Source organism: Choloepus didactylus, chromosome 9 (genome assembly GCF_015220235.1).
Source record: "Choloepus didactylus isolate mChoDid1 chromosome 9, mChoDid1.pri, whole genome shotgun sequence".
NCBI classification, from domain to species: domain Eukaryota; kingdom Metazoa; phylum Chordata; class Mammalia; order Pilosa; family Megalonychidae; genus Choloepus; species Choloepus didactylus.
The window spans coordinates 117,665,685-117,691,253 of record NC_051315.1 but is presented as its reverse complement, the minus strand read 5'-3'; the positions used below and the strand labels follow the sequence as shown (position 1 = coordinate 117,691,253).

At 40.9% G+C, this 25,569-nt stretch overlaps 1 protein-coding gene across 11 annotated transcripts in view; it reads left to right on the top strand.

Moving 5' to 3' along the window:
- Positions 1 to 9,869, top strand: part of DOCK10 (dedicator of cytokinesis 10) — a 206,410-nt gene extending 196,541 nt beyond the window's left edge. For 6 of the 11 annotated variants that reach the window (XM_037849753.1, XM_037849757.1, XM_037849756.1 and 3 more), the window contains 6 exons: positions 1,889 to 2,099; positions 3,311 to 3,501; positions 5,328 to 5,428; positions 5,604 to 5,742; positions 6,729 to 6,804; positions 9,119 to 9,869. In XM_037849753.1, coding sequence (XP_037705681.1) covers positions 1,889 to 2,099; positions 3,311 to 3,501; positions 5,328 to 5,428; positions 5,604 to 5,742; positions 6,729 to 6,804; positions 9,119 to 9,180 — 780 coding nt within the window. In that variant the 3' untranslated portion in view covers positions 9,181 to 9,869. The remainder of the gene's footprint in view (positions 1 to 1,888; positions 2,100 to 3,310; positions 3,502 to 5,327; positions 5,429 to 5,603; positions 5,743 to 6,728; positions 6,805 to 9,118) is intronic. The other 5 variants (XM_037849750.1, XM_037849752.1, XM_037849755.1 and 2 more) reach the window with 2 other exon arrangements.
- Positions 9,870 to 25,569: the final 15,700 nt, after the last annotated feature.

Below are 25,569 nucleotides of genomic sequence, written 5' to 3'. Positions count from 1 at the left end.
GGGATCCTTGGTCCTTGGATTTGCACATGGCATCTTCTCTTTCTCTTCTGGGTTCCCTTGACTCCATCTTCTGGCAGCTCCCTGTACTTCTCTCTGATTGACTTTAACTCTGCTTATATGGGGCTTCAGTAATCCAGAATGATGCTCAACCTGATTTAGTTGGGCCACCAACTGAGATATTAAGGAGACTTTATTTACAATGGGTTCACACCTGCCAGAACGTAAACCAAGACCAAGAACATGTCCAAACTGGGGTACACAACTCAATCCACTACAGAGGTCTTGGAATTTAAAACCATACCTGTCCCCTATGATAGCAGCAGACTGACCAGTTACATCATATTAACCCATGAACATTCTGTTAACCTCTTTGTGGCTTCAGAAAGCTAACATTTACATCCTCTGATTCGATTACTTGGAATATTCTTTCATTCACTTAGCCAATCGCTATTAAGCATCTACTGTTTTCCAGGTACAGAGCTAGGAACTGGTGATTAATGGAGGTTCTTTCTTCCAGAGCTCACAATTGACATGTGCAAACAACTAATAGAGTACAATGAAGTATCACTAAAGAGATGGGGACCACATAGTACTGGGGAAGCCCAAGGGAGGGGCTCCCTGAACAGCTCATTCTTGACTGAGCTGTTCACAGAGGAGGTGATCTTTGAGGATTGAGGGATGAAGAGATACTTGCTGGAAGCAAAGAGCATTCTGAGAAGGACCTTCGTCTGCTGTGACAGGAATGAAATGGGGAAATGTTTTTAAAGATTGGCAAGTCTCAGAATACAGCTTGCATAGAAGAGGCAATGGGGGATGGAACTAGAAAAGCTGGTTGGCTCCCAATTTAATAGGGCTCTATTGGGCCATAAAAGGATCCTTTTTGGCTTTGCCCGCTTTTACAAAGCTGGTATTTAGAAGGATCTGGTCATGAGATCCCTGGTTCTGGGCAGAAGTTGAGAATATGTTCCTCTTTCTCCTCCTTAGCTTAAATGGTATAGGCACATTTTTACATCAAGGGAGACAGCTAGAACCACTGTGGTGGTGGCATTCCTAAGTAGAAAGTGCATACAGAGGTCCTGGTGGGTGAAAAAAATGCTAACTTTAGTAACAGAAGAACTGGAGTCTTCATTCCACCATCTGCCACCATATCAGCTGGTGCTCCTGGGGAAATTAGCTGACCACTCTGAACCCTCATTTTTTTTTCATCCTTAAAATGGTAACAATTATACCCACCTTAAATGTAATTAGTAGCATTACAAATAAGTTCATAAGCTCCCTCAAATATTTAGAATTGTTTGTGCAGTAGATGGATAGATTGATGGAGAGACCTAAAAGAAGCTTGAAAATTCTTCAAGGTATCATCTCTTCCAACCTTGGGGAAAGCAAGTCCAGTGCCCTGGCTTTTCCTTGGGTCTCCAGCCTGTCTTCCTTGCTATTTGCCAAGCTAATCACCAGAGCAAAATTAGTAAAGAATATTTGCAATCATGTGATGGGCTAATCAATTAATACACTGAATAGACAAAGAACCTCCCTATACATTATATGCCGTGGGACAGTTGATGGGGCAAGTTAATGGGACATGCATTACAGAAGAGAAAACAAATAAAAATTCAATAATACCCCGTAGCAGGGAGCTTGTGTTGCAAGGAGCTACTTGGAGAGCTGGCTCCAGCCCTACCTCTGCCAGGATCTGTCTGCTTGACCACAGGCCAGCCAGTTACTCATTCTGAAGTCCCATCTGGCTCTGAAATGATACATTTGTTCATTCTCTCCAAGGAGAGAGGGGCAGCCGCCTCAGGAGACCACCTGAGGGAAGGGAGACCTCCCTGCCTTTTCCCAGGAGCACCTAACGGCTCACCCACTCTTTGCCCATGACATGTTAACACAGGTCAACCCCAAGGATTTGGACCCAAAATATGCCTACATCCAGGTGACCTACGTCACACCATTCTTTGAGGAAAAGGAAGCGGAGGACCGGAAGACGGATTTTGAAATGCATCACAACATCAACCGCTTTGTCTTTGAGACGCCCTTCACGCTGTCCGGCAAGAAGCATGGCGGAGTGGAGGAGCAGTGCAAGCGGCGGACGGTCCTGACAAGTAGGTGCCGCCCGCGGGGCCGCCCTGCCGGGCGCTCGTTCCCAGCGCAGGTCCCTCTAGCGGGCCTGGGGTCTTGGGAATCAAAACCTATTTCAGTCTTTCAGAGAAGGACCCAAAATGGCGGGCTCGGAAATGTTTGCCGGGAAGAGCAGATTTCCATCCTCTCTTTATTCTGGACTAAGAGGGAGACTGTTGGCTGATCAAGCAGAGGGGAAACTGAATAGACTTATTGACACACCCCTAGCCTTTAGATCTTGCTGTCATAAGGACTATAGGATCTGGGTCTCGGGAAAGGCTCTCTGAACTTTCCTCTCTTCTCCCCTCTGCCTCTGAATCGACCCTCAGTTACCTCAGGGTTAGCAGCTCCCATAATTGTGTGCTTCGGGGCAAGATTCTAATCCTCTCTGGGATTCAGGTTCCTCATCTATAAAATGAATACAGGCCATGCTCTCCCACATCCTTCCCAGTACTGTGTAGATCTGTCAGCTGGTCGTCCTTCCACTAATTCATCAAACATTTAATGAGTGCCAGCTAGGTGTTCTAGATGCTGGCAATTCAAATAAATAAAACATGATTCTCACCCTCCAGGGGTTTAGAGTCTGGTAGGAGAGTCAAGTCAAGCAAAAATTTCAAGTGAACACATCATGAGAAATAGAATGGGAGCTCTGGGGAGGGGAAGAGGGCCTCTCAGTGCCCACTGAGGAAAAAGAAGGCATTTTGGAGGAAAAGAAGTGTAAGCTGTCTTTGAGAGATGAGCTGCAATGGGTGATGCAATAGACATAGAAAAGCAGTAGCATGCAAGCTGTGAGAAACATTCACCTTCAGAAAACTTAACCAGAACATCTATAATTTAAAAAACAAGCAGAACAAAATTCAGTATATTTTTAAGTATTTTTATTGTGGCTCAGTGTAGATCATATTTGAATTAGGGGTTGACAAAGAAGCTCTGCTCTTTTTGGAGTTGGCCCTGAGAATGAGTACCCATTAGCTGACAAAGGATAGAAGAGCATGCCAGACCCAAGTAGCTAGGCCAAAAGCCGAGCAGTGTAAGAAAGCACAGCACACGGGAGAAAATAACTCACATGTACAAATAATGTGCAGGATAGAATGTGGCAGGTGCAATGAAAAGGCCCAGAATCCTCTGGATGTTCAGGAGAATCGTTGACTCACTAACGTCAACCACTAAATTCTCCTGCATTGTTTTTGTGCAGCAAGCCACCTGTTCCCCTATGTGAAGAAGAGAATACAGGTCATCAGCCAGTCGAGCACAGAACTGAATCCTATTGAAGTGGCGATTGACGAGATGTCCAAGAAAGTTTCTGAGCTTAATCAGCTTTGCACAATGGAAGAAGTGGACATGATCAGACTGCAACTCAAACTCCAGGGAAGCGTCAGCGTGAAGGTGAGCATTGCCTAGACCCGAGATGCAAATGGCCAATAAAACTAGACATAAAACGCCCTTGGAGTTTCTTTTTTCCCAAAGAGTATAGGAAACAATTTCTGTTTGTGATGACAGTCAACGTCTTTATCTGGGTCTTCAAAATCTGTTTGGTTGTAAATGCATGTGGATGGTGTCAAACACTCATATATGCCTTTCTGAACTTCAGCTGAAATAAAATTTCTTCTTTTTCAACCCTCCCATCCCATCTTCCCTGGATAATTATCCTGTATTCTAATGAATGAATGAGTAAACATGGCACTTTTATGTATATCCTGTCACTAAGAACCTTATAAAATTGTTCAAAAATAAATCTATAAAGATGTTTCCTAAGACATAAAATGTGAGCTATCTATCTGTCAGGGTCCTGAAAGGAAGCAGATGGCACACTTACAAAGATGATTGAGGAGAATATAATAAACAAGACTATTTGCAAAAGTGGGAGCAGCGTTTAAGAAAACCAACGGGCTGGTGCAGGGGTTAGCAACACTAAGCAGCTATTATCATCCCTAGACCTGAAGATGCAAGGGGAGGGATGGGGGAGTTGGAAGACAAAGAGGGGAGCTGAGCGAGCCATCTGGTGGCAGACAGGTGTGGCCTTTGCTAGAGGGGTACAGGGAGGAAATCCCGGGCTAACCACCCCGACCTGGGCTGGGACCTATGGTAGGGTGAGTGAGGAGTACCAAGATATTGGGTAATCAAAATAAAGACTATTTTAATGCAGTTTTTAAAAAATCAAAATTGATGTAAAAATTACATGACGAGCAAAGCATTAAAATTTTAAATAAATACAGGTCAGTTACCATGCCATGCCAAGTTGTATGGGAGTCTGAAACAAAAGGAAAAGTTGATAACGCTGATCCCGATGCTGACCTCACGCTCCTCTTGCCTGCCCCTCCCCTTTGTTTGTGTCCTCCATTGGTTGATCCCAACAAAAGTCAGAAGGCAAAGGAGCAGTAGCTATAATCCATAAAGGACAGCTGAGAGGAGGGAGCATCTGGAGGAACAAAGGAAAACAACCTGTGCGTTTGCTGCATCCTACCACACTGGCAATTCCCAGTGGCCACGGGCATCAGAAGACTGCTGAAAGACACTATTAACTTCCTTCCTCTTTTACTTATTTCTTCCAAGCACCCCCAGCCACACTGAATGGGTATATGCAATAAGTGAAGCAGACTCCACCATTGTGAGCCAGCACACATGTATGAGCATAAAGAGAACTGGGCGTTGTGCAGTCCTTTAGCAAATCTTATAAATGCCTCTCTGGGCAGGAATCTAAGCCAGACAGCCCAGTGGACTACAGTAAAACTGATTTCTAGGATGGTACACATACCTCCACCACTGCCAAATGTCTGTTATTTGTAGTTACGTGCTTATTTTAATGGTAAGAAAATAACTAGCATGTCAAACATTTGATTTCACACATAATAAATTTAGATAAATGTATGTAAGTAAATAAAAGTAAGTCTGTTTTTCCAAGATATTAAGAAAATAACAGTACAAGCAGTATGTGGTTCTGGCAAAAACGTGACATGGTGGGCAAGTGGCTGAAGTTTGGGAAGGACAGCAGTGAAGGATGTAGGTCAGATGCTTCTTTAGCACCTTATTGATCAAGTGGTGGACAGCAGATAAGAGAGGCCAACAAATGAGTGAGCTACAAGGCTGTGTGAGGCACGTGGGGTGCCATACGTTTGGTGCAAGCAGTTGCTACTTTTTCCAGCTGTGGAGCCCAGAGAAAGTTCCATGGAAGATGTGGGATCATCCTCAGCCAACCCTCTTCTCCCCAATAGGTTAACGCCGGGCCAATGGCCTACGCACGAGCTTTTCTTGAAGAAACCAATGCAAAGAAATACCCTGACAACCAAGTAAAGCTTTTGAAGGAAATCTTCAGGTAAGCATTTCTTTGATGCAATGTTCTTCCTTGAACTCCTTCAGACAGGGAGTCATGAATTTCCCAGGAAACTGCCTGAACAACCCTCTTTGAGGTCATAGAGAGTATCAGCAGCCCAACTTGGAGTTGTCACTTACTATAGCCGGTTTTTACTTTGCCTATTGCTGTCATGAAGGCAATTTGCAGAGGCGTGTGGGCAGGCCCTGGATGTGAATGAGCGCCTCATCAAGGAGGATCAGCTGGAGTACCAGGAAGAACTGCGGTCCCATTATAAGGACATGCTCAGCGAACTCTCCGCCATCATGAACGAGCAGGTAAGGCTTTCCTTGGTGCGGCCAGAGCCACTGATGGGCAGACTGTGATGCAGAATGCACTTCCTTCCATCAGTGAGTTCCACAGTTCTGGCACTGGGGGTCAGGAAGGACACCATGATGGGGTCATGGCCTGTGACTGTCGAGACTGTCTCTGCAGAGGCTGGGCCTCCTGAGGATGTGCAGACTTGGGACAAAACCCAACCCTCCCCCACCACACACACACACAATCAAGTCAGCCAAGATTTCTAGCATGCATCCAGAGTGTTCTGCAGGGCTATTCACAAAATGTGGGCTTTCAGTAATTGCAGTGCTTTCTGGGATGCTGAGAATCAAGTGTTAGAGACCAAGTGCTGCTTTTTTGCCCTGCTTCCCAGCACTCCTCACACTGTACCTGGACGTGTCATCACACATGGTCCCCACCAAGGGTTAGATGTGTTCTTGACAAATCGATTGAGGGGGAGAAGTTGAACTGATCTCCTAACACTGCCTCATGCATGTTAGCCACTCCTTAAATATTAGTTCTCCTTCTTTTCCTTAAACAGCTAATACTAATAACACAATTCCCAAAACATGAAATGTGTTGTATGGATCTTTTATTCTAAATGCATTTCCCCAAAATATGTTTCTTTTTTCCTTTTTTTTTTTTTTTTTTTTTTCCATCTCCTCCCTGCCCCAGAGTACCTAGCCTCCATAGTGGCTAAAAACAAATGGTTGTGATTGCTTATGTTTGAGAGACTTATTCTCCCTGGATAGGATTCCTAGTGAAGGAAATCTTGGAGTGAGTTTTTGATGAATGATGGGACTGAAACATTTAGGAGAGAAGCCTGATGCTGTGGGGAAATCATCTAGCTGGGAGTGAGGCCAAGACACCAAACAATGGATCTGAAAGTTGGGGAAGCTGGTGGAGAAACGCTTGTCTCCAACTGTAAATCGTGCCTGGCCTTGAAATTTTCTGCACAAACGCTTTTCTCTTTTTCTCCTGGCAGCTCTGTCGCGGTCCATGTTTATACAGCTTCTGTTCCTCTGTGTCTAGTATTTCCCTCAGTACTGTAAGCAAAAGTGGTATGTTTTTCTTTCCTTATGTCTACACTGTCCTTTGTGGCCTTCTGTTTTTACCTCCTCCTTCCTAGCCGTTGATTTTTCCCAGAGACCACCAGAGTGGCTAGTGTTCTCTAAGCTTTCATTTTATTAGAAGTTCCTTTCCATTCTGAGGTGGGTCAGTATGAAAAAGAACCGACTAATGAAGGCTAAAGTTAATAACTTAGCCTTTTAGACAAAATTCATGCTCCACCAACTTCTAAAATGTATATGAACTCCTTTTTACCTAAAGCAAAGATACACTACACCCCAAAGTGCTGTTAAAACAAAAAGTCAAAAGACAAGAAACAGGTGATTACAGAGCTCAGTGCTTCCTGGAATCTGACACACAGAAAAGAAACTGATGGATTATACCATTCTTGTTTGCTAGAATATCATACATCTGTCTACAGGAAAGGTAAAATTTCCCCTAATACTGAGCATCAATGAAAACTTGTCATATAGGTCTTTGTATAAAGTACAGTGACCACAACATACATGTCTTCTAAGAAGGTTTCCATAAAACTATTTTCCATTTTATGCCCTTTCCATATCTCGAACTTAGATTAAAATGAGAGCAAAATATTTACTTCTAACTCTGTAAAGGAAATTCTAGAGAAGTAACTATTTAATTGATAATTATGACTTACTATTACAAATTACCAATAGCAAAACTATAAATTACAGAACAAGCTGTTTTCAGGATCACAATTTTTACGTGTTTTGAGTTGGTTGTAATGAATAATTTCCCTATGTCAGGAGTAACTGGCAAAAGACAGGGGTCTACGAAGTCCAGAGTGTTAAAAACTTGGGTATTTATCTCATCTCAAATTTATGACAAACATTTTTGTTTCCTTGTTTTCTCATTTTTTTAAAATGGAAAGGCATCTGAGCATAATATTTGGATTTATTTTGACAAAGTCATCAGTGTATAAGAAATCTAGTAGAGGGAAGGGTAGTAAAATTTTAGCATAAATCCATTAATGATATCTCACCTATATATAATCATGCAATCATTCTGGAAACAGGTGCATATATAATTACAGTGAAGAGATAAATTCTACCACTGAACTTTTAAAAGTAGAAATAGACACAAAGAATTAATTATGCAGTTCAATCCAAGAGCATCCAGGAAAGTCTTAGCTGAAAACGTATTCTGAAATCATCTCTTTAATGAAAGAAACTTCAGGATAAGAAAAGAAATGGAATAGGATAAAATAGATGCAAGGGTGTAAAATGGAGCTGTTGAGATGAAGCAGTGAGTTGTCAAAGTGACAGGCAGGATGTCACAGTATTTTATAAATAGCCAAAAAAAAAAAAAAAAGCATAAAATCCTCCTTTGATTAAGACCAAAGTAATGCATAAACATATTTGGGTGAAATATAAATATAAGATGGTTATTTGGAGTCCGTCTCAACATTTAGTGAGGATGACAGCATAGTGTCAGATGTAGAATTTGGTATCAGTTATGTCATTCAGAGAAAGAACAGACTGCTTTGCTCTGGTGCTGAGCTAGCAAGATGCAAAGGCCGAAGGCACACACCAGTCTTATAGTTTCTGATGCTCTTTGGGCACATTATTACCCAACTTAGTTATGTGGAGACTTATGACATCGATAATGAGAATTTTATTGATAGTGTCAGATGCTTGGATGCAGTTCACAGCACAGTGTGGTAATGTGTAAAGTTAGTGGAAAAGTCTTCGTAACTAGAAATTTTAAATATTCATAAAGTTTCTTCTGTACAAAGATACAGTTTAGAGGTGCCTGGGGATTATGTAGTTGCTGTCCTTGTATTGCTTTTGCATATCATTATATAAATGGATCTGATAGGATGGTATTTAGGCATATTGACATTATTTTCCAAAGTAAAATTAGGTCAGGATATATTTTTCCTTGTATTTCCATATATTTGTTTAAAAAAGTAAGGCCTCAGAAAAATGAAGTTTCAAAAAAATGAGGGTTTTTTTTTGGTAGATTAAATGATATAACTATAAACTCTTAGAATAGAATAAAATCATGTAGAATTACTCAGATACACTCAGAAAGTTCACTCAAACATGTATAACTTTACATCTCATAATTGAAGAGCATTGTGAAGCTATCTTAAGTGTTTCAAAATATGGCTAACACATGGGCTTGGAAAAAAATTCTTCAGACCCACTTTGAAAAGTGTATTTTCAAAATTAGCAAATTCCCAATGGGAGGGTAAAAAGCAATGGTCTGGGTTTTAATTTTGTGGTTGGACTAACCCCTCTATTAACATTTTGTATTGTTTTGCTTGGTTTGTCCTGTCTTAAGATTATGTGCAGGGACGACCCGTCAAAGCGCGGAGTGGAGCGAACGTGCACCCGAGTAATTAGCAAAGCGACCCCAGACTTGCCGACGGTCTCCGTGTCGTCTAGTACTGAAGTCTGAGGCAGGGGCAGTCTGCAGCATCAGACAGGCCCTTCCGAGAACTTTCTGAATTTGTAGCTAATCTCGGGAAAAAGAAAGATAGATTTAATTTATTTGAAATTTTTATGGTGTTAATATTTTTTTACCTCGCCAGCTTGAGAATTTTGCCCACCTTGGATTTGCACATTTCCTATGATATTTTTCTATGAGTGGTGTTGCTCAAGCCAAGCTGAATATTTGCCATGAAATTCCAATGACTGTGTAGCTCAAAAGCAAACCCTAAGTTTGTTGTCAATTATAGTATGTTCAATATCAAGTCCTAGAACACATATTTTAAAGGTCAAAGTGAATGTTTTTTTAACATTGAAGCATATTTCAAATGTAAATAGAAGACTGTAAAATATATGATTTTTACCAAGTTTAAAAGAACTTTTTTAGTTAATAGTTATGATGGTACTAAAAGTATATGAATAACATTTCAGATACAATTATATTAAAATATTTGTGTATGTGTACAAAAGTGTTGATAAATACTAATCTTTAAAGTTTGTGGAGTTCCTTTATTTGTAATATATGTGCTCTTCAAAGCAATGGGATATGAAATTACAGAAGTATTTTGTTGTCGTTGACAGAAATAAAAAATACGGTTACTGTGCATTTGGTTTTCTCTTGAAGAGTAGAGTGAGTTCCAGCTAAAAGCAGTTCATGGGGCATCTATTGAATACAATTCTGTGTCCAGTGTTTATGATGTCTTCTTGCTGAGCAGTCAGGAAAAGGACTCAAACGTCAGCTGGGAAGTTCCTCCAGAGATCAGTTAAGCCAGTGGTTTCCAAACTTAGTAAGGATGGTTTGGGGAAGACATACTGAATTGGAATCTTGAGATGGTAGTAGTTAGTAGCACTATTCACAAATACTCCATTTCTACACTCTACAAACGGGGTGAAGGTGCACTTTTCTTCCTCTTTTGAAGTTAGGCATGACTGTGTGACTTGCTTTAGCCAATGAAATATGACCAAAAGTGGCATTCATCACTTTGCAGCAAAGTTTAAGAACCAGTAAGTCGCTCAGCCTTGTCCCTTCCCCTGATGTAGCAGAAGCTCAGGGAGATGCAGCTTCTATGAGTCTGAGCCCCTGAGTGATCACAATGAGCAGAGACACCCCCCACCCCACCCCTCTCCTGCTAACCGTGTCAGATACATAGTCTGAGTGATAAATGACAGTCTGTTAAGTCCCTGAGATTCAAGGATTGTTTGATCCTGTACGGTTATTAGCTTATCCTGACTGATCTGCATTTTTATCCAGTCTGTGACTGATGGGAACTACTGACATATTCTACCTACCTCACTCCCCATCACCTTCGCATCACTGCAGCTAAACTGGCCTGCCTCCAGGTGCAGAAGGCCTGCGGGACAATAATCATTTTAGATTCACCCTCAGTCTCCACTCTACAGGCTCCACCCCCAAGGAGACTTTCAGTTGAGTTCATCCTTCTGCAATGCACATCCAGTGGCCAGCACATCAGAGCAAAGAAGGAGGTTAGGTCTGGGAATATATATATATATATATATATAAATGTGATGGACAAATAGTGATGAAAGGATAATTTGGATGAGAACTCTGATCGCTCAAGACTCATTTAACTATTCTTTCACCAAACAGAGCCTATACACACACACACACACATATATACATACATATATATATATTTTTTAAATCCCTTTGATCAGCTGAACTCCTGCTCAAGACATCATATCCAACTTCCTTCTGTCTCTACCCTGCCTTGGTCTCCAAGTCTCTTGGATCCCAACTGTGTGGGTCACTATCTTGGCTCCTCTCTTTTCATTTCCCCATTTGGATGGTTAAGGTGCTCCAGATGTTAGGGACTGTCCCAGGAACCCAGGAAGGCTCTGCTTCTGATAACTATCTCTCACTTTAGGCTCAAGTCCTCAACCCATCCCAAACACCATCTCAACTCATCCCAACTCAATCACCCCCACCCTGGCCCCAGGGACACTGAAGGCAAGGGGTTGTCTATTCAAATCTGAAAATAAAACCTCCAAAGAAATCTCTTGGAGGTTTGGAAATAATCAAATATATATTGCCCACTTTAAATGCCAAATATTTGATTTTTTTTGGTCACAAATAGCAGTTCTGTATTTTGCCCCTGAAGAGGTTCATAGAACAAGTTGTTTAAACACAACTGCTCTAGGGGATGGCATTAAGACTCACCCTGCACAGTCCCAGCACTTTTTATTCCTCGTCTTCTTTAGGTCAGATGCTTCAAACTGGCTACCCAGAGAGTGACTCTAACACACCCATGTTTCATGTCATACACAGTGTCCTTAATTTTTTAAATTAGATATCAATACTTAAATATTGGGAGACTTTTTATAAAAGTCCATCTTCCTGCTATCTGTTGAAAAATCAGGCTACCAGGACATGCTGGACTCACATTCCCACATTACAGCAATCGGTTAAAACTGAGATGCTGTCAACCCCTTAACACGTGCTTTCCAGCTTGCCACAGTCCCCACCTGGCCCTAAATACTTACACCAGGCCAGTGTCTCTTATTTAAATTTCCTGTAGGCACGTCTAGCCAGTTGTAGTGCTCATTAGATGTGGACAGCAGACCACCTGCTTCGGAATTGGGACACATGTTGACATGCTTATTTCTGTGCTCCATCAAACCTCCTGAAATAGAGAGCCCTAGGGTTGGGGTCCAGCACCCAGCCTCACAAGACTCTTAGACACACCAGGGGGTAAAATCTGCACTGGGTCATCTGCTAATTAACTACCCCTGAAAAGTTACTTTGTAGAAGACAATGTGCCTTATTAAACAGTGACCCAATTTTGAATTGCCAAAATGCTGCACTCTTATATTCTTTTTAATCTTCATATTACCTTTCTCTAAACAAAAGGCAGCATTTTGTTGGAAATTAATGACTGCCAAAATAAACTCAGCAAAAAATTTAAAGTAAATATCCCAGGTCCTCAAATGGAAAGATTGAAAATCAGGCAAGTGACATTATTTCCTTATTATTGATCTTGGCTGGTATATGATACAGAATAAACGATATAGTACTTGATTTGTCAGCTCTGGTTCTGTCCCACTCATCCATTCATCATCCCATTCACTTGCTACCTCTTTTTTCACATTCTCATTTCAAAATGCAAAATGCCCAGACTGTAGAAAATAACTGTGTTCTTTCACTTTGGGTAATAATTGTCTTACGAATGCCTGCCCATTATCCAAAAATCACATAGGATGTCCCTATTCTAACTGTGTTCCCACTCAATATAAAAAGACCATCAGCATAAATCCTTCATAATGAAATACAGCTTTGTGAGAGACATACTCATGAAAATATGGAGGTCACGTTCTCTGAAGTCTTGGCTTTCAGAACCCTGAATGTCTCTCTGCAGAAGGATTTCACCAAATTTGAAGACCAGTGATTTATCATCTCATAAAATTAGTCAAACTCCAGGAAGCAAAAAATACACAATTTCAGTACTCCCAAGCAGTTAGGAAATGAAAACATATTTGAGAGCAAGTGTAACAAATGATCTGAAATCAAATTTAAAATTTGCCAATATCACAAGTGGTCCCCATAGCCTCCACCCCCACATTAGTGTCAGTAAAAAAAAATTACATACGTATATAAAAATATATATGCAAATATATATCATATGCTGATAATATATTTTGCTCAGAAAATAACAAAATAACAAGCATGATTAGCATTCGAGATTCTCAGCAAGAAGTCCTTTTCCTCCCTTCTAATTTCACATCCCTCTTGATTGCCTGTCTTTATGCCCTTCACTAGAGCTACAGTATTCTGCTCACTTAAACAAAACATCTTGCTCCTCCAGAAATAATGGTCCCTTTTCCTTCTTTCCAACCTCAAAAATCCAACCCATTTTTTCCAACATCAAAATCCAGCTCACTTCATGCCTGTAGTGGATGCTGTGGTGCACCACCCTGATCCACCTTTGGGGACGGAAGCATCCTCCTCTCCCACTGTCAGGGCTCTCGGCGACTCTCAGTTGAGTCCTCTCATTCAAGGTCACCTATCCAGAGGAAGCTCACAACCAAAGGCTGGTTGATGGTGAGAAGTACAAAAGCCTGGCCTCCTTGCCCCAGTTCAGGACAACTTTGACGAGCCATCCCATTTCCCAAGCACCCACAGCAAGGCCTCGGTGCAAGTACATCACATTTCAACTCTGCACTCTGTCCACTCCTTTCGTCGTTCCCCCACAGTATTGATTGCCAATTCCCTTCCTGCATGCAAATCTCTGCCGCAGAATCCATTTCTTGGACAATGGACCATCTTCCCTTTTTCCAAATGCTTTACCTGATGACCCTAGCTCACCTGGATTTCTTACCCTCTACCATGAACAGCATGTATTTATTGACTATGTCACTCACAACATTCCCCTTCTCAGTTATACTGTCAGTTACCATTACATGTGTCCATGTTTCCTTTCTTACCATTTTACAGCCTCCTTGACAACAGAGATTGTGTCTTAATCTTTGCAGTCTTGGCAGTTCAAATTATTGACTACATTTTGGAGTCTGAGAGGCAAGCTTTCAAAGTTCTCTTGGAATGTAGCAGTTCTAGAGAGAATGCTAAGGGTATGAAATGGGGAGCAGGGGAAGAAAGAATAGAGTGTGGGAAGACGGACATGGGGCCAGAAGACATTGTAGGAGCCAGTTTCCTTGAAACTGTTTTATAAGCAAATATTTCTAAAATTAACAGAGTTTATTTCTTTTTGGTTTCTTTTCCATTCTCAGCCTTTGCAAGGTTTTGCTATTGATGCATTTAGCACTGGATATATATGTGTGTATATATATATCTGTATGACAAAATTTAGGCAGAATTATTAAAGATGGAATCATTTCTTTGGAAACTTCCCAACTCCTCTTTGTTCCCAACACCTTTGGATACATGTCCTTGCTCCATCACCTATTTACCTACTCTTGCCTCATATAGTTCCTAGCCAGCCCTGCCCTTAAGCAGAGTGCCTACCCCTTTTCCATCTATGTTTGTCTTGTTGCCATAGGAGCTCCAATTCAAATGTCAACTCCAATCAAAACTAAGCAGTTGCCTAGAATACTGGATTGAGGATTATGTGAGGCCACTTCAGCTCTCAGAGGGTACTAGCAACTAACAACGTACTAGGGAGCTGGAATAAGTAGTGGTAGTGTTTTTTCTAGATCTTTGCCATCCCTGTGTGAACCACACTGAAAGGCTAACACCAATTTACGTCAAACTACAGTGTTAATGGCTGATTACAGGGAGGAGAGCTGTGCTTCCCTGGGGAAGTTAACACTTTCAAAGGACAGTCTTTAACTCCCCCTCACCGCAACCCCTCAGAATGAATTTCTGATTGTTGGGATTTTAAATCTTCAGATACTCTGCCACTGAAGTTCTTCCCCTACCCCCTTCCTCCTCACCATCTAATTGCATATGCAATTGTTCAGAATATATTCAATTAAACTATGATCTTTCCATCACAAATCACAAGATTCAAGAGGGATTCCTCAGTGAGCGCATAGGGTTGATCTTAGAGGAGTACAGAGTGAGAGATAGATCACAACACGCCTATATGGGCTTCACATGGGTCATTTGGAGAAGATGATGAGTCTGTGTAACTGAGCAAAGGTTTACAAATAATAGCTTTATATAACACCAGTCTCAAGGATTCTCCAGGGGAATCTGCTTCTTAACTTCTTACATTTAATATCAATACTCTAACTACAACATTATTGTTTCTTTGGTAAATTTCCAATGTATAAAGGATATCGGCTTCCAAAGCTGATGCTTTCTCTTATATATAATCAAAAAGCAGTACAACCATAACTACTAAACCCAATGTGGGTGTTGTAAGTTTTTAAGTTATAAATAGGACAGTGGGATTTACAGGATGTTTTACTGAACGGAATGACTCATGCACAGAGGAAGTCTGTTTGCTAGTACTCCCAGGGATGTGAGTGAGTTCATTTGGATTTCTAAGGGACCTGTCTCCTGCAATGTAATTTTCCCTTTAGATGAGACAATTTTTAAATAGGAAATTAAATAAGGTCTTATAACAAAGTTCTAGAACCAAGACAACAACAACAAAAAAGGAACTTGTACTTTTTAACAAAAGTCAAGTAGTCTGGAATCTAGCCTTAAAGCCTCTGGATGGTTTTACAGAGACATTTCCAAGAAGCAACCCAAGTCCAGAGGAAGGCCTTTCCCAATCTTAGCTCAAGCTCAGCTTTTTTTTTTTTTTTTTTTCTATTGCTGTATGATTTTATTACTGTAAATATCCAGTAAAAACAAACAAAAAACTAGCCAATCAAAGTACATCAAATGATGGCACAGGTCAGTCCAAGACAGGCATATCTGCCCCCGTCCATCAGACAAAGTACTGATGCCAAGGCAGGCGGGTGTGCTAGCACACAGCCAGCGGTGGGTGGCAGGGCAGGTTGGCCTGGGGGTGCAGGGAGCTGTGCACCAAGTGGCTCCACTCATAGGCACAATGGCAGAGAATGGGACGAGCCCAATATGGGCTCTGCACGGCTGAGCCAAGCCGGGGCCCGGACCACCATGAGCCCAGGGAGGCTAGGGGCGAAGGCCGGCACTACACAGGCCGAGCTGGGCTCCACAAGGACCCCAGGGACCGAGGGCCACCACTGCCTTCTTGTCCTTCCCATGGGGGTGGGGGTGGGGGTGGGATGGTGGAAGCCCCTCCGCGGCGGGCATACCTGTCACCTTGACAGGTATGAACCTAGGCCTCTGAGAAGGTGCCAGGGCTTGGCAGAAGGGTGTGGAGACATCGGAAACCAACTGGCTCCTCTGAGCCCTCGGTCAGCTCCCAAGCCTGGAGTCTACACTCCCTGCTCCAGACTGCAGGGAGGACCACGGGGGGCAGCCCCTCCGCCAAAGGGCCTGAGCCGGGGAGAGGAGCAGCAGGGGCAGCACGTGGGGAGCAACGGGGTTCCTGAAGCTCCCATCTTCTGACCAGCTCAGAACAAAAGACATTCCCTCTCCAAGATTTATGGAATTGGCTATTACTAAGCTAAAGGATTTGGGAAGTGTGTGGCATCTTAGCTTTGCCTTTAACATTTAGAAAGGTTAAAAATCAGAGTCCTTTCCAGAAAGAAAGTGTTCCAGTCAGAATTTTAGCTCAAGAGTTGCAGGTGATAGTGTAAAGCAATCTTTACTCTCCCCCTCAAGGGACCTGTGTTCAGATCTGATGGATATTTGTAGGTACCGCTAGGAAAGCTGAGAACTAACAATAACAGCCCTTTCTAAACCAATGTTCACTGCCTTCTCCAGTATAACTTGGGTGTGTGTGCTAACAGAGTTTCTGCTTCCCTTCCCCATCTTTTCCCTCTTAGTTTTACTCTTGCTTAGAATGAGTCAGTGCCCCAGGAGGGGCTGAGTTATTGCCACACCCCAGAAATGGGGATTTCCTAACATGATACATTTGGCAAGGATAAAATGGGATGTTAAAAAAATGCATGAAACCTGAATGAGTCCAGCTTAGTAAAAATAAGCCAACACTTCCCTGGCTCTGAGAAGATCTTCAGCCTCAGGGAGTCAGAAGTTTTGCATTTGCAAAAGGTTCCATACTCTGAGGCATCTGTTTGTTTCTGGAGGAGATCATGGCAACATTGTTTTACACCTCTCAAAATAGCTTCCCTTTGGTTTTGTTCATGTGTACATCGTTAAAAGTTGGATTTTCAAACCACCTTGTCAATAAAATAACAGGATGCCTTATATTTGAATAAGTTTCAGTATCACTTTTGGTACGATTGATTTTTCCACTCCCATCAAATATGCTGCTTTTCAACTCTTTTAAACAAAAGCTGATAATGACTTTGGCAAAAATGCAGAACCCCTGGAGGACTGGGCAGCTGGTTTCTCTGCAGCTCAATTTCAGTTCCTTCTTCTAAAGGCCACAGAACTAGCGCATGGCTGAGATTCTAGATCATTGCCCATACTTTCACCTCAAAAATGACTTGAGTGGGTGCTTATCTTGGGTGAAAACCATACTTTATCTTCTAGTCAATTTCATCTCTTTAATGGAATTAGGAACTTCTTGGGTTTCCTTTTTGCCATTTCAGGTTATTTGCCCATTGAAGACCAAATGTGAGCATATTTTATTTGAAAATTTAGCAAGTAACATTTTCCTTTATGGGATTCTCTATTTCTATACTGTGGATATCTTGACATTTTGAATATGCGATTAAAACCAAATCTGAAAAACATCCTGTAGCAGTCCATGGCCAAGAATGGGCCACAGACACTTGCTCCTGGTCTTGCCAAACTAACGTGTTGCTAAGATAAATCCGAATGGAAAGAGAAATCCATAGAAGAGAAAACAAATCATTGACTTAAAGCATGTAACTCCTTGGAGATAAAGATGGCATCTTGTTTGCCCTAGCAAGTAGATGTCCACACCTACTCTGAATTAATGTCTACAGAGGGGCATACTACCAAGAATTTGTGTAGGACTGTGTTCAGGAGGACAGTATTTTTTTGTCCCCTGGAATTTGACCTGCGTGGTGCTCCACCTATTGCTAGAAAACTGTCTCGTTCACTGTTAGAAAGTGAAACATCCAGATGTCATCTACACACCTAACATTCCATCACTAACAACAACTAGAGGGAATAGTGAGAAAGCAGGGGAGATAGAAGGGAGGGGATTCCGCCTACCCGTGGAGCTAAGAGTAGCAGATCCATGCCTCCATGCTCTCTCTATGACCTGCAGGGACAGAGCAATTTGTATAAATCTGAGTGTGGAAGAAGTTCAGTCAACACTTGTTAAATACAGGGGTGAATGAAAGAACAAATGAATCAAAAAGTAATCAAGATTAGACTTCCTTGAGCAAATTCATAGTGAAAATTGACCCTTTGGTTCCCACTGAAGACAGAAACTATGGATTCAGAATGGCACAGGTCCTAGAGCCGGTTCCCACATAGAGAACCGCACCACTGAATGAGTAATCACTGTGAGCAAGCTTCCTTTCTGAGCTTCAATTTCACCATCTGTAAAATGGCAATAATAAATGCACTGATTTCAAAGAGTTGTTAAGAGATAAAGAACATAAAGTATTTAGCTGAGGGCCTGGGAATATTAAGCAGGCAACTCTTGTGAGCACTATTACTAAGATAGTACTGAACAAACAGAACCCAAGTGAGAAGTTGGGGAGTACGACTTTAGGTTTCTAATAATATTTATTAAAAGAATGAAGCAATAAATGAATAATTAATGAATTCATAAACTAAGAAAGGGTGACTTGAGTTGTCTTCCTTACATGGTCCTGAGTGAACAACCAGGCGCCAGTCAAAGGCCCTGGGGCAGCTGTACTTTCTGTGTGATCTGTGAAATCAAGGACACACCTCTTCTCAGAGCCTGCTGATATGGGGCACCCTACACTGCAGGTCCTCAGAAACTGTGCAGATACTGTTATCTGCATCTATCCCTAAGGAAAGATGTACCTATTGTCTTTGTGTTGGATAAACCTTTTGAGATTTGCCCATAAAAGATGAAATTGGCATAACCACTGACAAAATAAATACAGAAAAGGCATGCTTTCTAATTCTTACAAGTAGAATTTTTTAAAAGATGTTTCTTTTCTTTTTACAAACAATGAGGTAAAAATTTTTTGGCACTGAAATTTCCTGCTATGTTAGGGAATCAACTTGAGCTTCCTTAGTTACAGAAAAATATTGGGAAAATGTGACATTTGATAGCGTTTTTAAAATGCCTGGAAGCAATGTAAAAAATGAGAAGACTGTCGTAAAACCCTGATCTGCTATGTACCCCAAAGAAAGACGTGTTCTTAATCTTAATCCATATTCTGTGGGTATGAATAGGACCTTTTAAAGAAGTTATTTTTAGCTAAAACATGACCAAACTGCATCAGGGTGGGTCTTAATCCATATTACTGGAGGCCTTATAGAGAAAAGAAACTGGAAACCAGAAGTTAAAAAAACCAGAGAGGAGCCCGAGGCCAGAAGTCAGGGGAAACCGGAAGGGTGAACACAGGAGGAGACCGATGACATCACCAGGTGATGCCATCACTAGAACACTGCTGACCCTGGGGGGAAGCAAGGCCTGCCAATAGTTTCATGTTGGACTTCTAACCTCTGAAACCTTGAGACAAGAAATTCCTGCTGTTTAAGCCAAGCCATTGAGTGGTATTTGCCATAGCAGCCTGACAAAATAAGACTCCAATCTTAGACTGTCGATTTCTGGAGAAAAAAAAACTTGAAAGCTCATCTTTTTAAAGCCAGCGCTGTTTCCACTGTGGTTTCTAGCATCATTCTGCAATTTCTCACAAATGCAATCTTCCTGGCTTCCCATGAAGGTATGGAATTTTCTTTAGGTCATTCATGGCACTTAGCTACATAAATTTTTTCTAAACTTTGGAATATGAGCAAGTAAAATAGGAAGGGGTTTATTAGTCAGGGTTCTCCAGGGAAACAGAACTAATAGGATGTCAGTTTGTATGTACAAATATGTAAATATTATGAGATTTAGTATAGGAATTGGCTCATGCAGCTGTGGGGATTGGCAAGTCCAAATTATGTAGGGCAGGCCACAAGTTGGGAACTAGATGAAGGTTTTGATGACTTCCCCTGGAGAAGCCAGCTGGCTGAAGTAGAGATAAAAATTCTGCTTTCTGACTGCTGAAATCATCAATTCTCCCTTTAAGGCCTTCAACCGATTGGATGAGACTTCTCTCGTTATGGAAGGCAATCTCCTTTGTTGATTGTAGATGTAATCAGCTATAGATGCAATCAACTGACTAATGGTTTAAATACACAAATATCTTCCCAGTAACAAAAAGGTCAGTGCTTACTTGACCAAACAGCTGAACACCATAACCTAGACAAGTCGATATGAACTTAACCGTCACAATAGGGTATTGAAGGCTTTTGATTGAAGACAAATCCTATTGCAGTCAATTTAACTTTCTATCATACTTCTAGATTACCATTGTACTAAAACAAGTCAGCGAATAAAAGTTGGTTCAATACGGCAACTTAAGTGCTATATAGATATAGATATAGATATAGATATAGATATAGATATAGATATTTTGAAATGCCCATTGTCTAAAGGGTTGATAGAGATATGTAAACTGAAAGATAAATATTAAATATTTGTTCCATGGTTGTAGACTTAAGGGCTTTTCAGTTGTGAGAACTAGCTCAGGAAAAACAGAAGTATTAGTTTACCTAACAGAAAAGTTCAGTGATAGATACAGTTTCAGCCATGGCCAGATCTTCAGGAATCTCTCTCTCTAGCTTTCACCTCTGATTTTCTCTATTGGCTTTATCTCAGGCAGTCTTTTTCTATACAGCTGCAAAGTCAAACACTAACAGATCCAAAACTACAGTCTACCAGCTTAGAAAAACAGCAGGAAAGAAAGCACATTTTCCCAGATGTGACAGATTAGTGTTCAGTAAATATTGACTCTCTTCCTCTCAACCTTCATGAAAGGTTTTGATTTTTGCATTAATCATGTAGTTTGCTTTGTCCGATGGAATGTTAGCAGATGTGATGTGAGTTAGAGCCTAAATAGGCTTGGACAGTTGGATTTGGCCTCTTGGGCTTTGCTTTTCACCGTTAGAGGAGTAAGCCTGGAGCAGCCACTGGACCAGGGAGGGTGAGAGACGCATAGAGGAGATCTGCTCTGAACCTGCAGCTTGGAGCCAAGTACACTCAAACCCAGACTTAGACTGCCAAATCCCAGCCAATCTGTGCATGTGCAAAAGAGAAATAAATGCTTATTGTTTTGTGAAATTGAGTTTGGGGGTGCTTTGTCACAAGCATTATTGAGGCAATAGCTAACTAAAGCATGTAGAATTCCAACAAAATCCCACAGCTTTAATCTCATTAATTTAGATCAGTGTTTTCAAAGTGTGGGCATCAGCATCACCTGGGAACAGCATGAGACTCACCTGGTGTCTTAGTTTGCGACGCTGCACGGACAAATACCACACAATGAGTTGGCTTAACAACAGGAATTTATTGGCTCAGGTTTGGACAGCTAGAGGTCCAAAATCAAAGCATCAGCAACATCATGCTTTCCCCCCCAAAGCCTGTTCTGGTGCTGAGTTGCTGTGATCCCTGGGATTCCTTGGCTTGTATCTTTGTCTCCTGTCACATGGAGATCACTCCCTTGTGTCTGCTCTTCCGATTTTTAATGACTTCTGTCTTCTTCCTGGGTAACCTTCACCTCTAATAATATGGGATAAGAACTACCCTGATTCAGTTGGTCACACCTTAAAGAATAATAATATCTTCAAAAGGCCCATTTTACAAATAATTCCATGCCCCCAGAAACACATATTAAAATTAAGAACATTTCTTAGATGGGGGGAGAGGTACATAATTCAATCTACCACACCTGGAAATTTGTTAAAAAGGCAAATTCACAGGTCCCACTGAGACCTACTAAATCAGAAGCTGTGTGGAGCCCAGCAATCTGTGTTTTCACCATCTCTCCAAGGGATTCTGATTCACTCTAAAGTTTGATAATCCCTGAGCTAGATCATATGCCCATACTTGAAGCAGTCATGGTAAATAAATAGTCGGGCCTGCAGATGTGTAGTAGTCAACAACACCTGAATTATCTAAACAAGTGCAGTGGGGCTTGAGAATTTGCATTTCTAGCACATTCCCTGATGATGCTAATGCTGCTGTCCTGGGGACCACACTTTGAGAACCACTGTCCTAGTCTAAGAATGTGACAGAAATGGTTCCCAATTAGGAAATCAATATTCTATTAGCAAAAGAGGGCAATGATGCTGGGCAGAGAACAAATGTCCACCACAGCTGCATTCTTACTAAAATAATAAAAAAAGTTCTGTTGGGAGAGATCAATCATCAATATTTCTACAGCAATTCTGTAGGGACAGGAAATCTGGAGATAAAGAGAAGTCTCATCTGTCATTCAGTTCATGAAAAATGATTGAGACAAACTGATCTTTTGCCTCTTCAATTTTGCCAAAATCCAATACAGATCTAAAGACTCAAACAAAGCCAGCAGTTTTTGCTGCAGAGAGCCATGTGTTATTTTCAAATGTGATATGAGTTGTCACACAAATCTTCTTTAGTGCAGTTCACTGAAGATAAATATAGTGCTTAAAGAGACAGTGTATATGTAACAAGCCGTTAAGTCATTTTGATCCATTCTAGTGAAACCAGGACAACGTTCTTTAATTTCAAGTGATCCAAGATAAGACTAATGACGCTGTTTTTAATCTCTTCTTAAAATTCAGAAACCAAAGAATCTGGGAACTTAATGGACCTTATAGATCATCTAGCCCATATTTTATAAACCACCAGACAATGGGCCACACTAGACCCAGAAATGAGTTTTATCCTGCACAGGTTTTTTTTTAATTAAAATTATTGCCAAATTTAAAATTTTTCTATTTTTTTTCTTGACAAGTTTGAAAATCAAGCAACATGCAAGGTGGACCAAAGTCTACATTCCTTCCCAGCACAGTAAGTTGGAGCTGAGTGTTGGTTTCCTCTTTTTGGAGAGCCTTATACTCTCCAGTTTAGCACAAACACCATCACTCTCTGTTGTCTTAAGGCTACTGCACTCCATTGCCTGGAATCTACAGGCATTTAGGTTTGTCACCCATCATCTAGACCAACTCCCTTGTTTTACAAGTGAAAGCACTGAGGTACATGGTGATGACCAGCTTTTATTCATATTACCTCTTTAATGTAAGGCATTGTTAATTTTTCACAATTTTAAAAAGTAGTTCCTAGTTAAGACATTTATTCACCACTACAAAAGTTCAACAAACACATTCTGTCCAATTACTGACGTAAACAATAATATCAATAATTTCAGAAACTTTCTGAAAAAAAGACAAACCCATGAGCTATGTAAGAAATGATAAAACATAACACTTTTAATGTGAAATGACTCTTATTTGGATTTTATACCCTCAATTTTTCAACCCCTTGGGCCAGAAATTGATGACTTCTTTTTCCATTCAAAAGTAATTTCTCAGTCAATTCTGCTAGGTTTTTAACATTCTGTTGTAATTATTTCAAAGGTCAAAATGGTAGAATCCAAAGAGGAAATACCAAGCAGCAGTGTCTCTTACTGTGTGGAGGCTGGCTGAACATTCTGGGTACCTCCTGGGGAGGAGAACTTCCTTTCACATCAGCTCAGCTAAGCAACCTCAAAGACAAAGTCAGACTCCATAAAGATTCTCTCAAGATGATGACTTACAATGCCCTCTGGAGCTGAAACTCATAGGTATTTAGATTAAAATTTTATCTCACTCTAAAAACTACAACAAAAACTTTTGCATATAGTACATTTTAAATTTACTCTAAAAAAGGTGTTATAAAAAGTAGGTAGTTCAATTTTGTAAGTAATAAAAGTCAAATATACAGAGCAAGAAATGTATATATTTAGGCTGCATCAATACTCTGATATGTAAAGAGCTTGGATGTTGTCACTCTCATTCTTACAACAAGAAGCATGCTGAACAAACTGAAACTAAAAGGTGTTTCTTGGACCCATCAGAAAATTGAGGCCACAGGGCAAACTGCCACCCCAAATTCTGGAGAGATGGGCAAATACAGAGAACCACAGAGGGAATTAGCTCACCAGGAGCAGAAGTTGTTGGAAAAACAAACTAGTAAGAACACTTAAATTATAATTTGGAAGAAATGCTAGAGGCTGAGTTTAGACTAGCTTGAGGGTAAAAAACTTCTAAGGGCCAAATCATTGTGGTTCTCCCACACTTTAATGGGTTTTACATCCAGGAACCCTCCCAGGTTCTCATGGTGGAGAACCAAGAGAAATCACCTAGTGTCTCTGGCAGGCGGAAGGGAAAGTAACCATTTTGAAATATACCCAGTGCATTCTCTATAACAAAGTCCTATTCCCCAGTGAAAAAGATTTTATCAGAACCCTATCTCACATGAAAGAAGGGCAGTTACCCAATTCCAACCTCCTCTAGTCTTCCTTTCTCATCTAATGTGGGGAGGAAAAAATTAAAAAGTAAGAAATAGTTGTGAAGGTTACAGCCTGGGGACATCAGTCCAATAGAAAATTGGGCTGTGATTACAAAATATTTCTCCTTCCCCACTCTTTGCCACCACATCAACAGGTCTTTAGGATAGTAACAGTGAATTACAGTAGAAAGAACTGCAAGAGTCAGTGTTTGTTTAAGAAGAACCCAAAGACAAGACGGGAGAGAAATACAAGGATACTAGAAAAATTTAAAGTCCCTGGTACCTACAGCTACACCAAACATTAAACACAACCCAACTCCAAGCCATATTAACAGAAAATGTGCCACTGAAGTCCTATGTACTCAGTTTCTATTGCTCACTATATCTTGTCCAGCTTTCAACAAAAAATTGCAAAGCATGCTAAAAGACAAAAAAAAAAAAAAAAAAAAGCAACTATGCAGTCTGAAGAGATAAAGCTAGCATTAGATCTGACAATTGGCAATTATCAGACAGGAAATTTAAAATAACTATGATTAACATGTTAAAGGCTCTAACAGAAAAAAAAAATAGACAACATGAAACATAGATAATGTAAGCAGAGAGATGGAAACACTAGTGTTCCAGTTTGCTAAAGCTGCCGTTATGCAAAATACCAGAAATGGATTAGCTTTTATAAAGGGGAATTATTAGGTTACAAATTTATAGTTCTAAGGCCACAAAAGTATCCAAACTAAGGCATCAACAAAAGGATACCTTCACTGAACAAAGGCCAATGGCATCCGGAACACCTCTGTCAGCTGGGAAGGAATATGGTTGATGTCTACTGGTTCTGATTTCAAAATGGCTTTCTCCAAAATATCACTGGGCTTCTGGTTTTCTCCAAAATGTCTCTGGGCTTCTGTCTTCTTAGCTTCTCTCTCTCAGTTCCTGTGCATCCTTGCTTGTTCTCTAAGCATCTGGGGGTCCTCTGTTAGCTTCTCCAGGGCAAACTCTGGGCTTCATCTATTAGTGTAGCATCTCCAAATGTCTTTCTGTCTACATCTCCAAGCGTCTGGGTCTGTTTCAGCTCTTAGCTCTCTTAAGGACTCCAGTAAACTAATCACCCTGAATGGGTGGGTCACATCTCCATGGAAATAATTTAATCAAGAGGTCCCACTCATAGTAAGTCTGCCCCCACAAGATTGCATTGAACAACATGGCTTTTTATGGGGTACATAACAGATTCAAATGAGCACATCTAGCAATAATCAAAAGGAAATGCTAGAAATCAAACATTGTAACAAATGAAAAATGCCTTCGATGGGCTTATAAACAGACTGTTCATAGCCAAGGGAAGAATCAGTGAGCTTGAAGATAT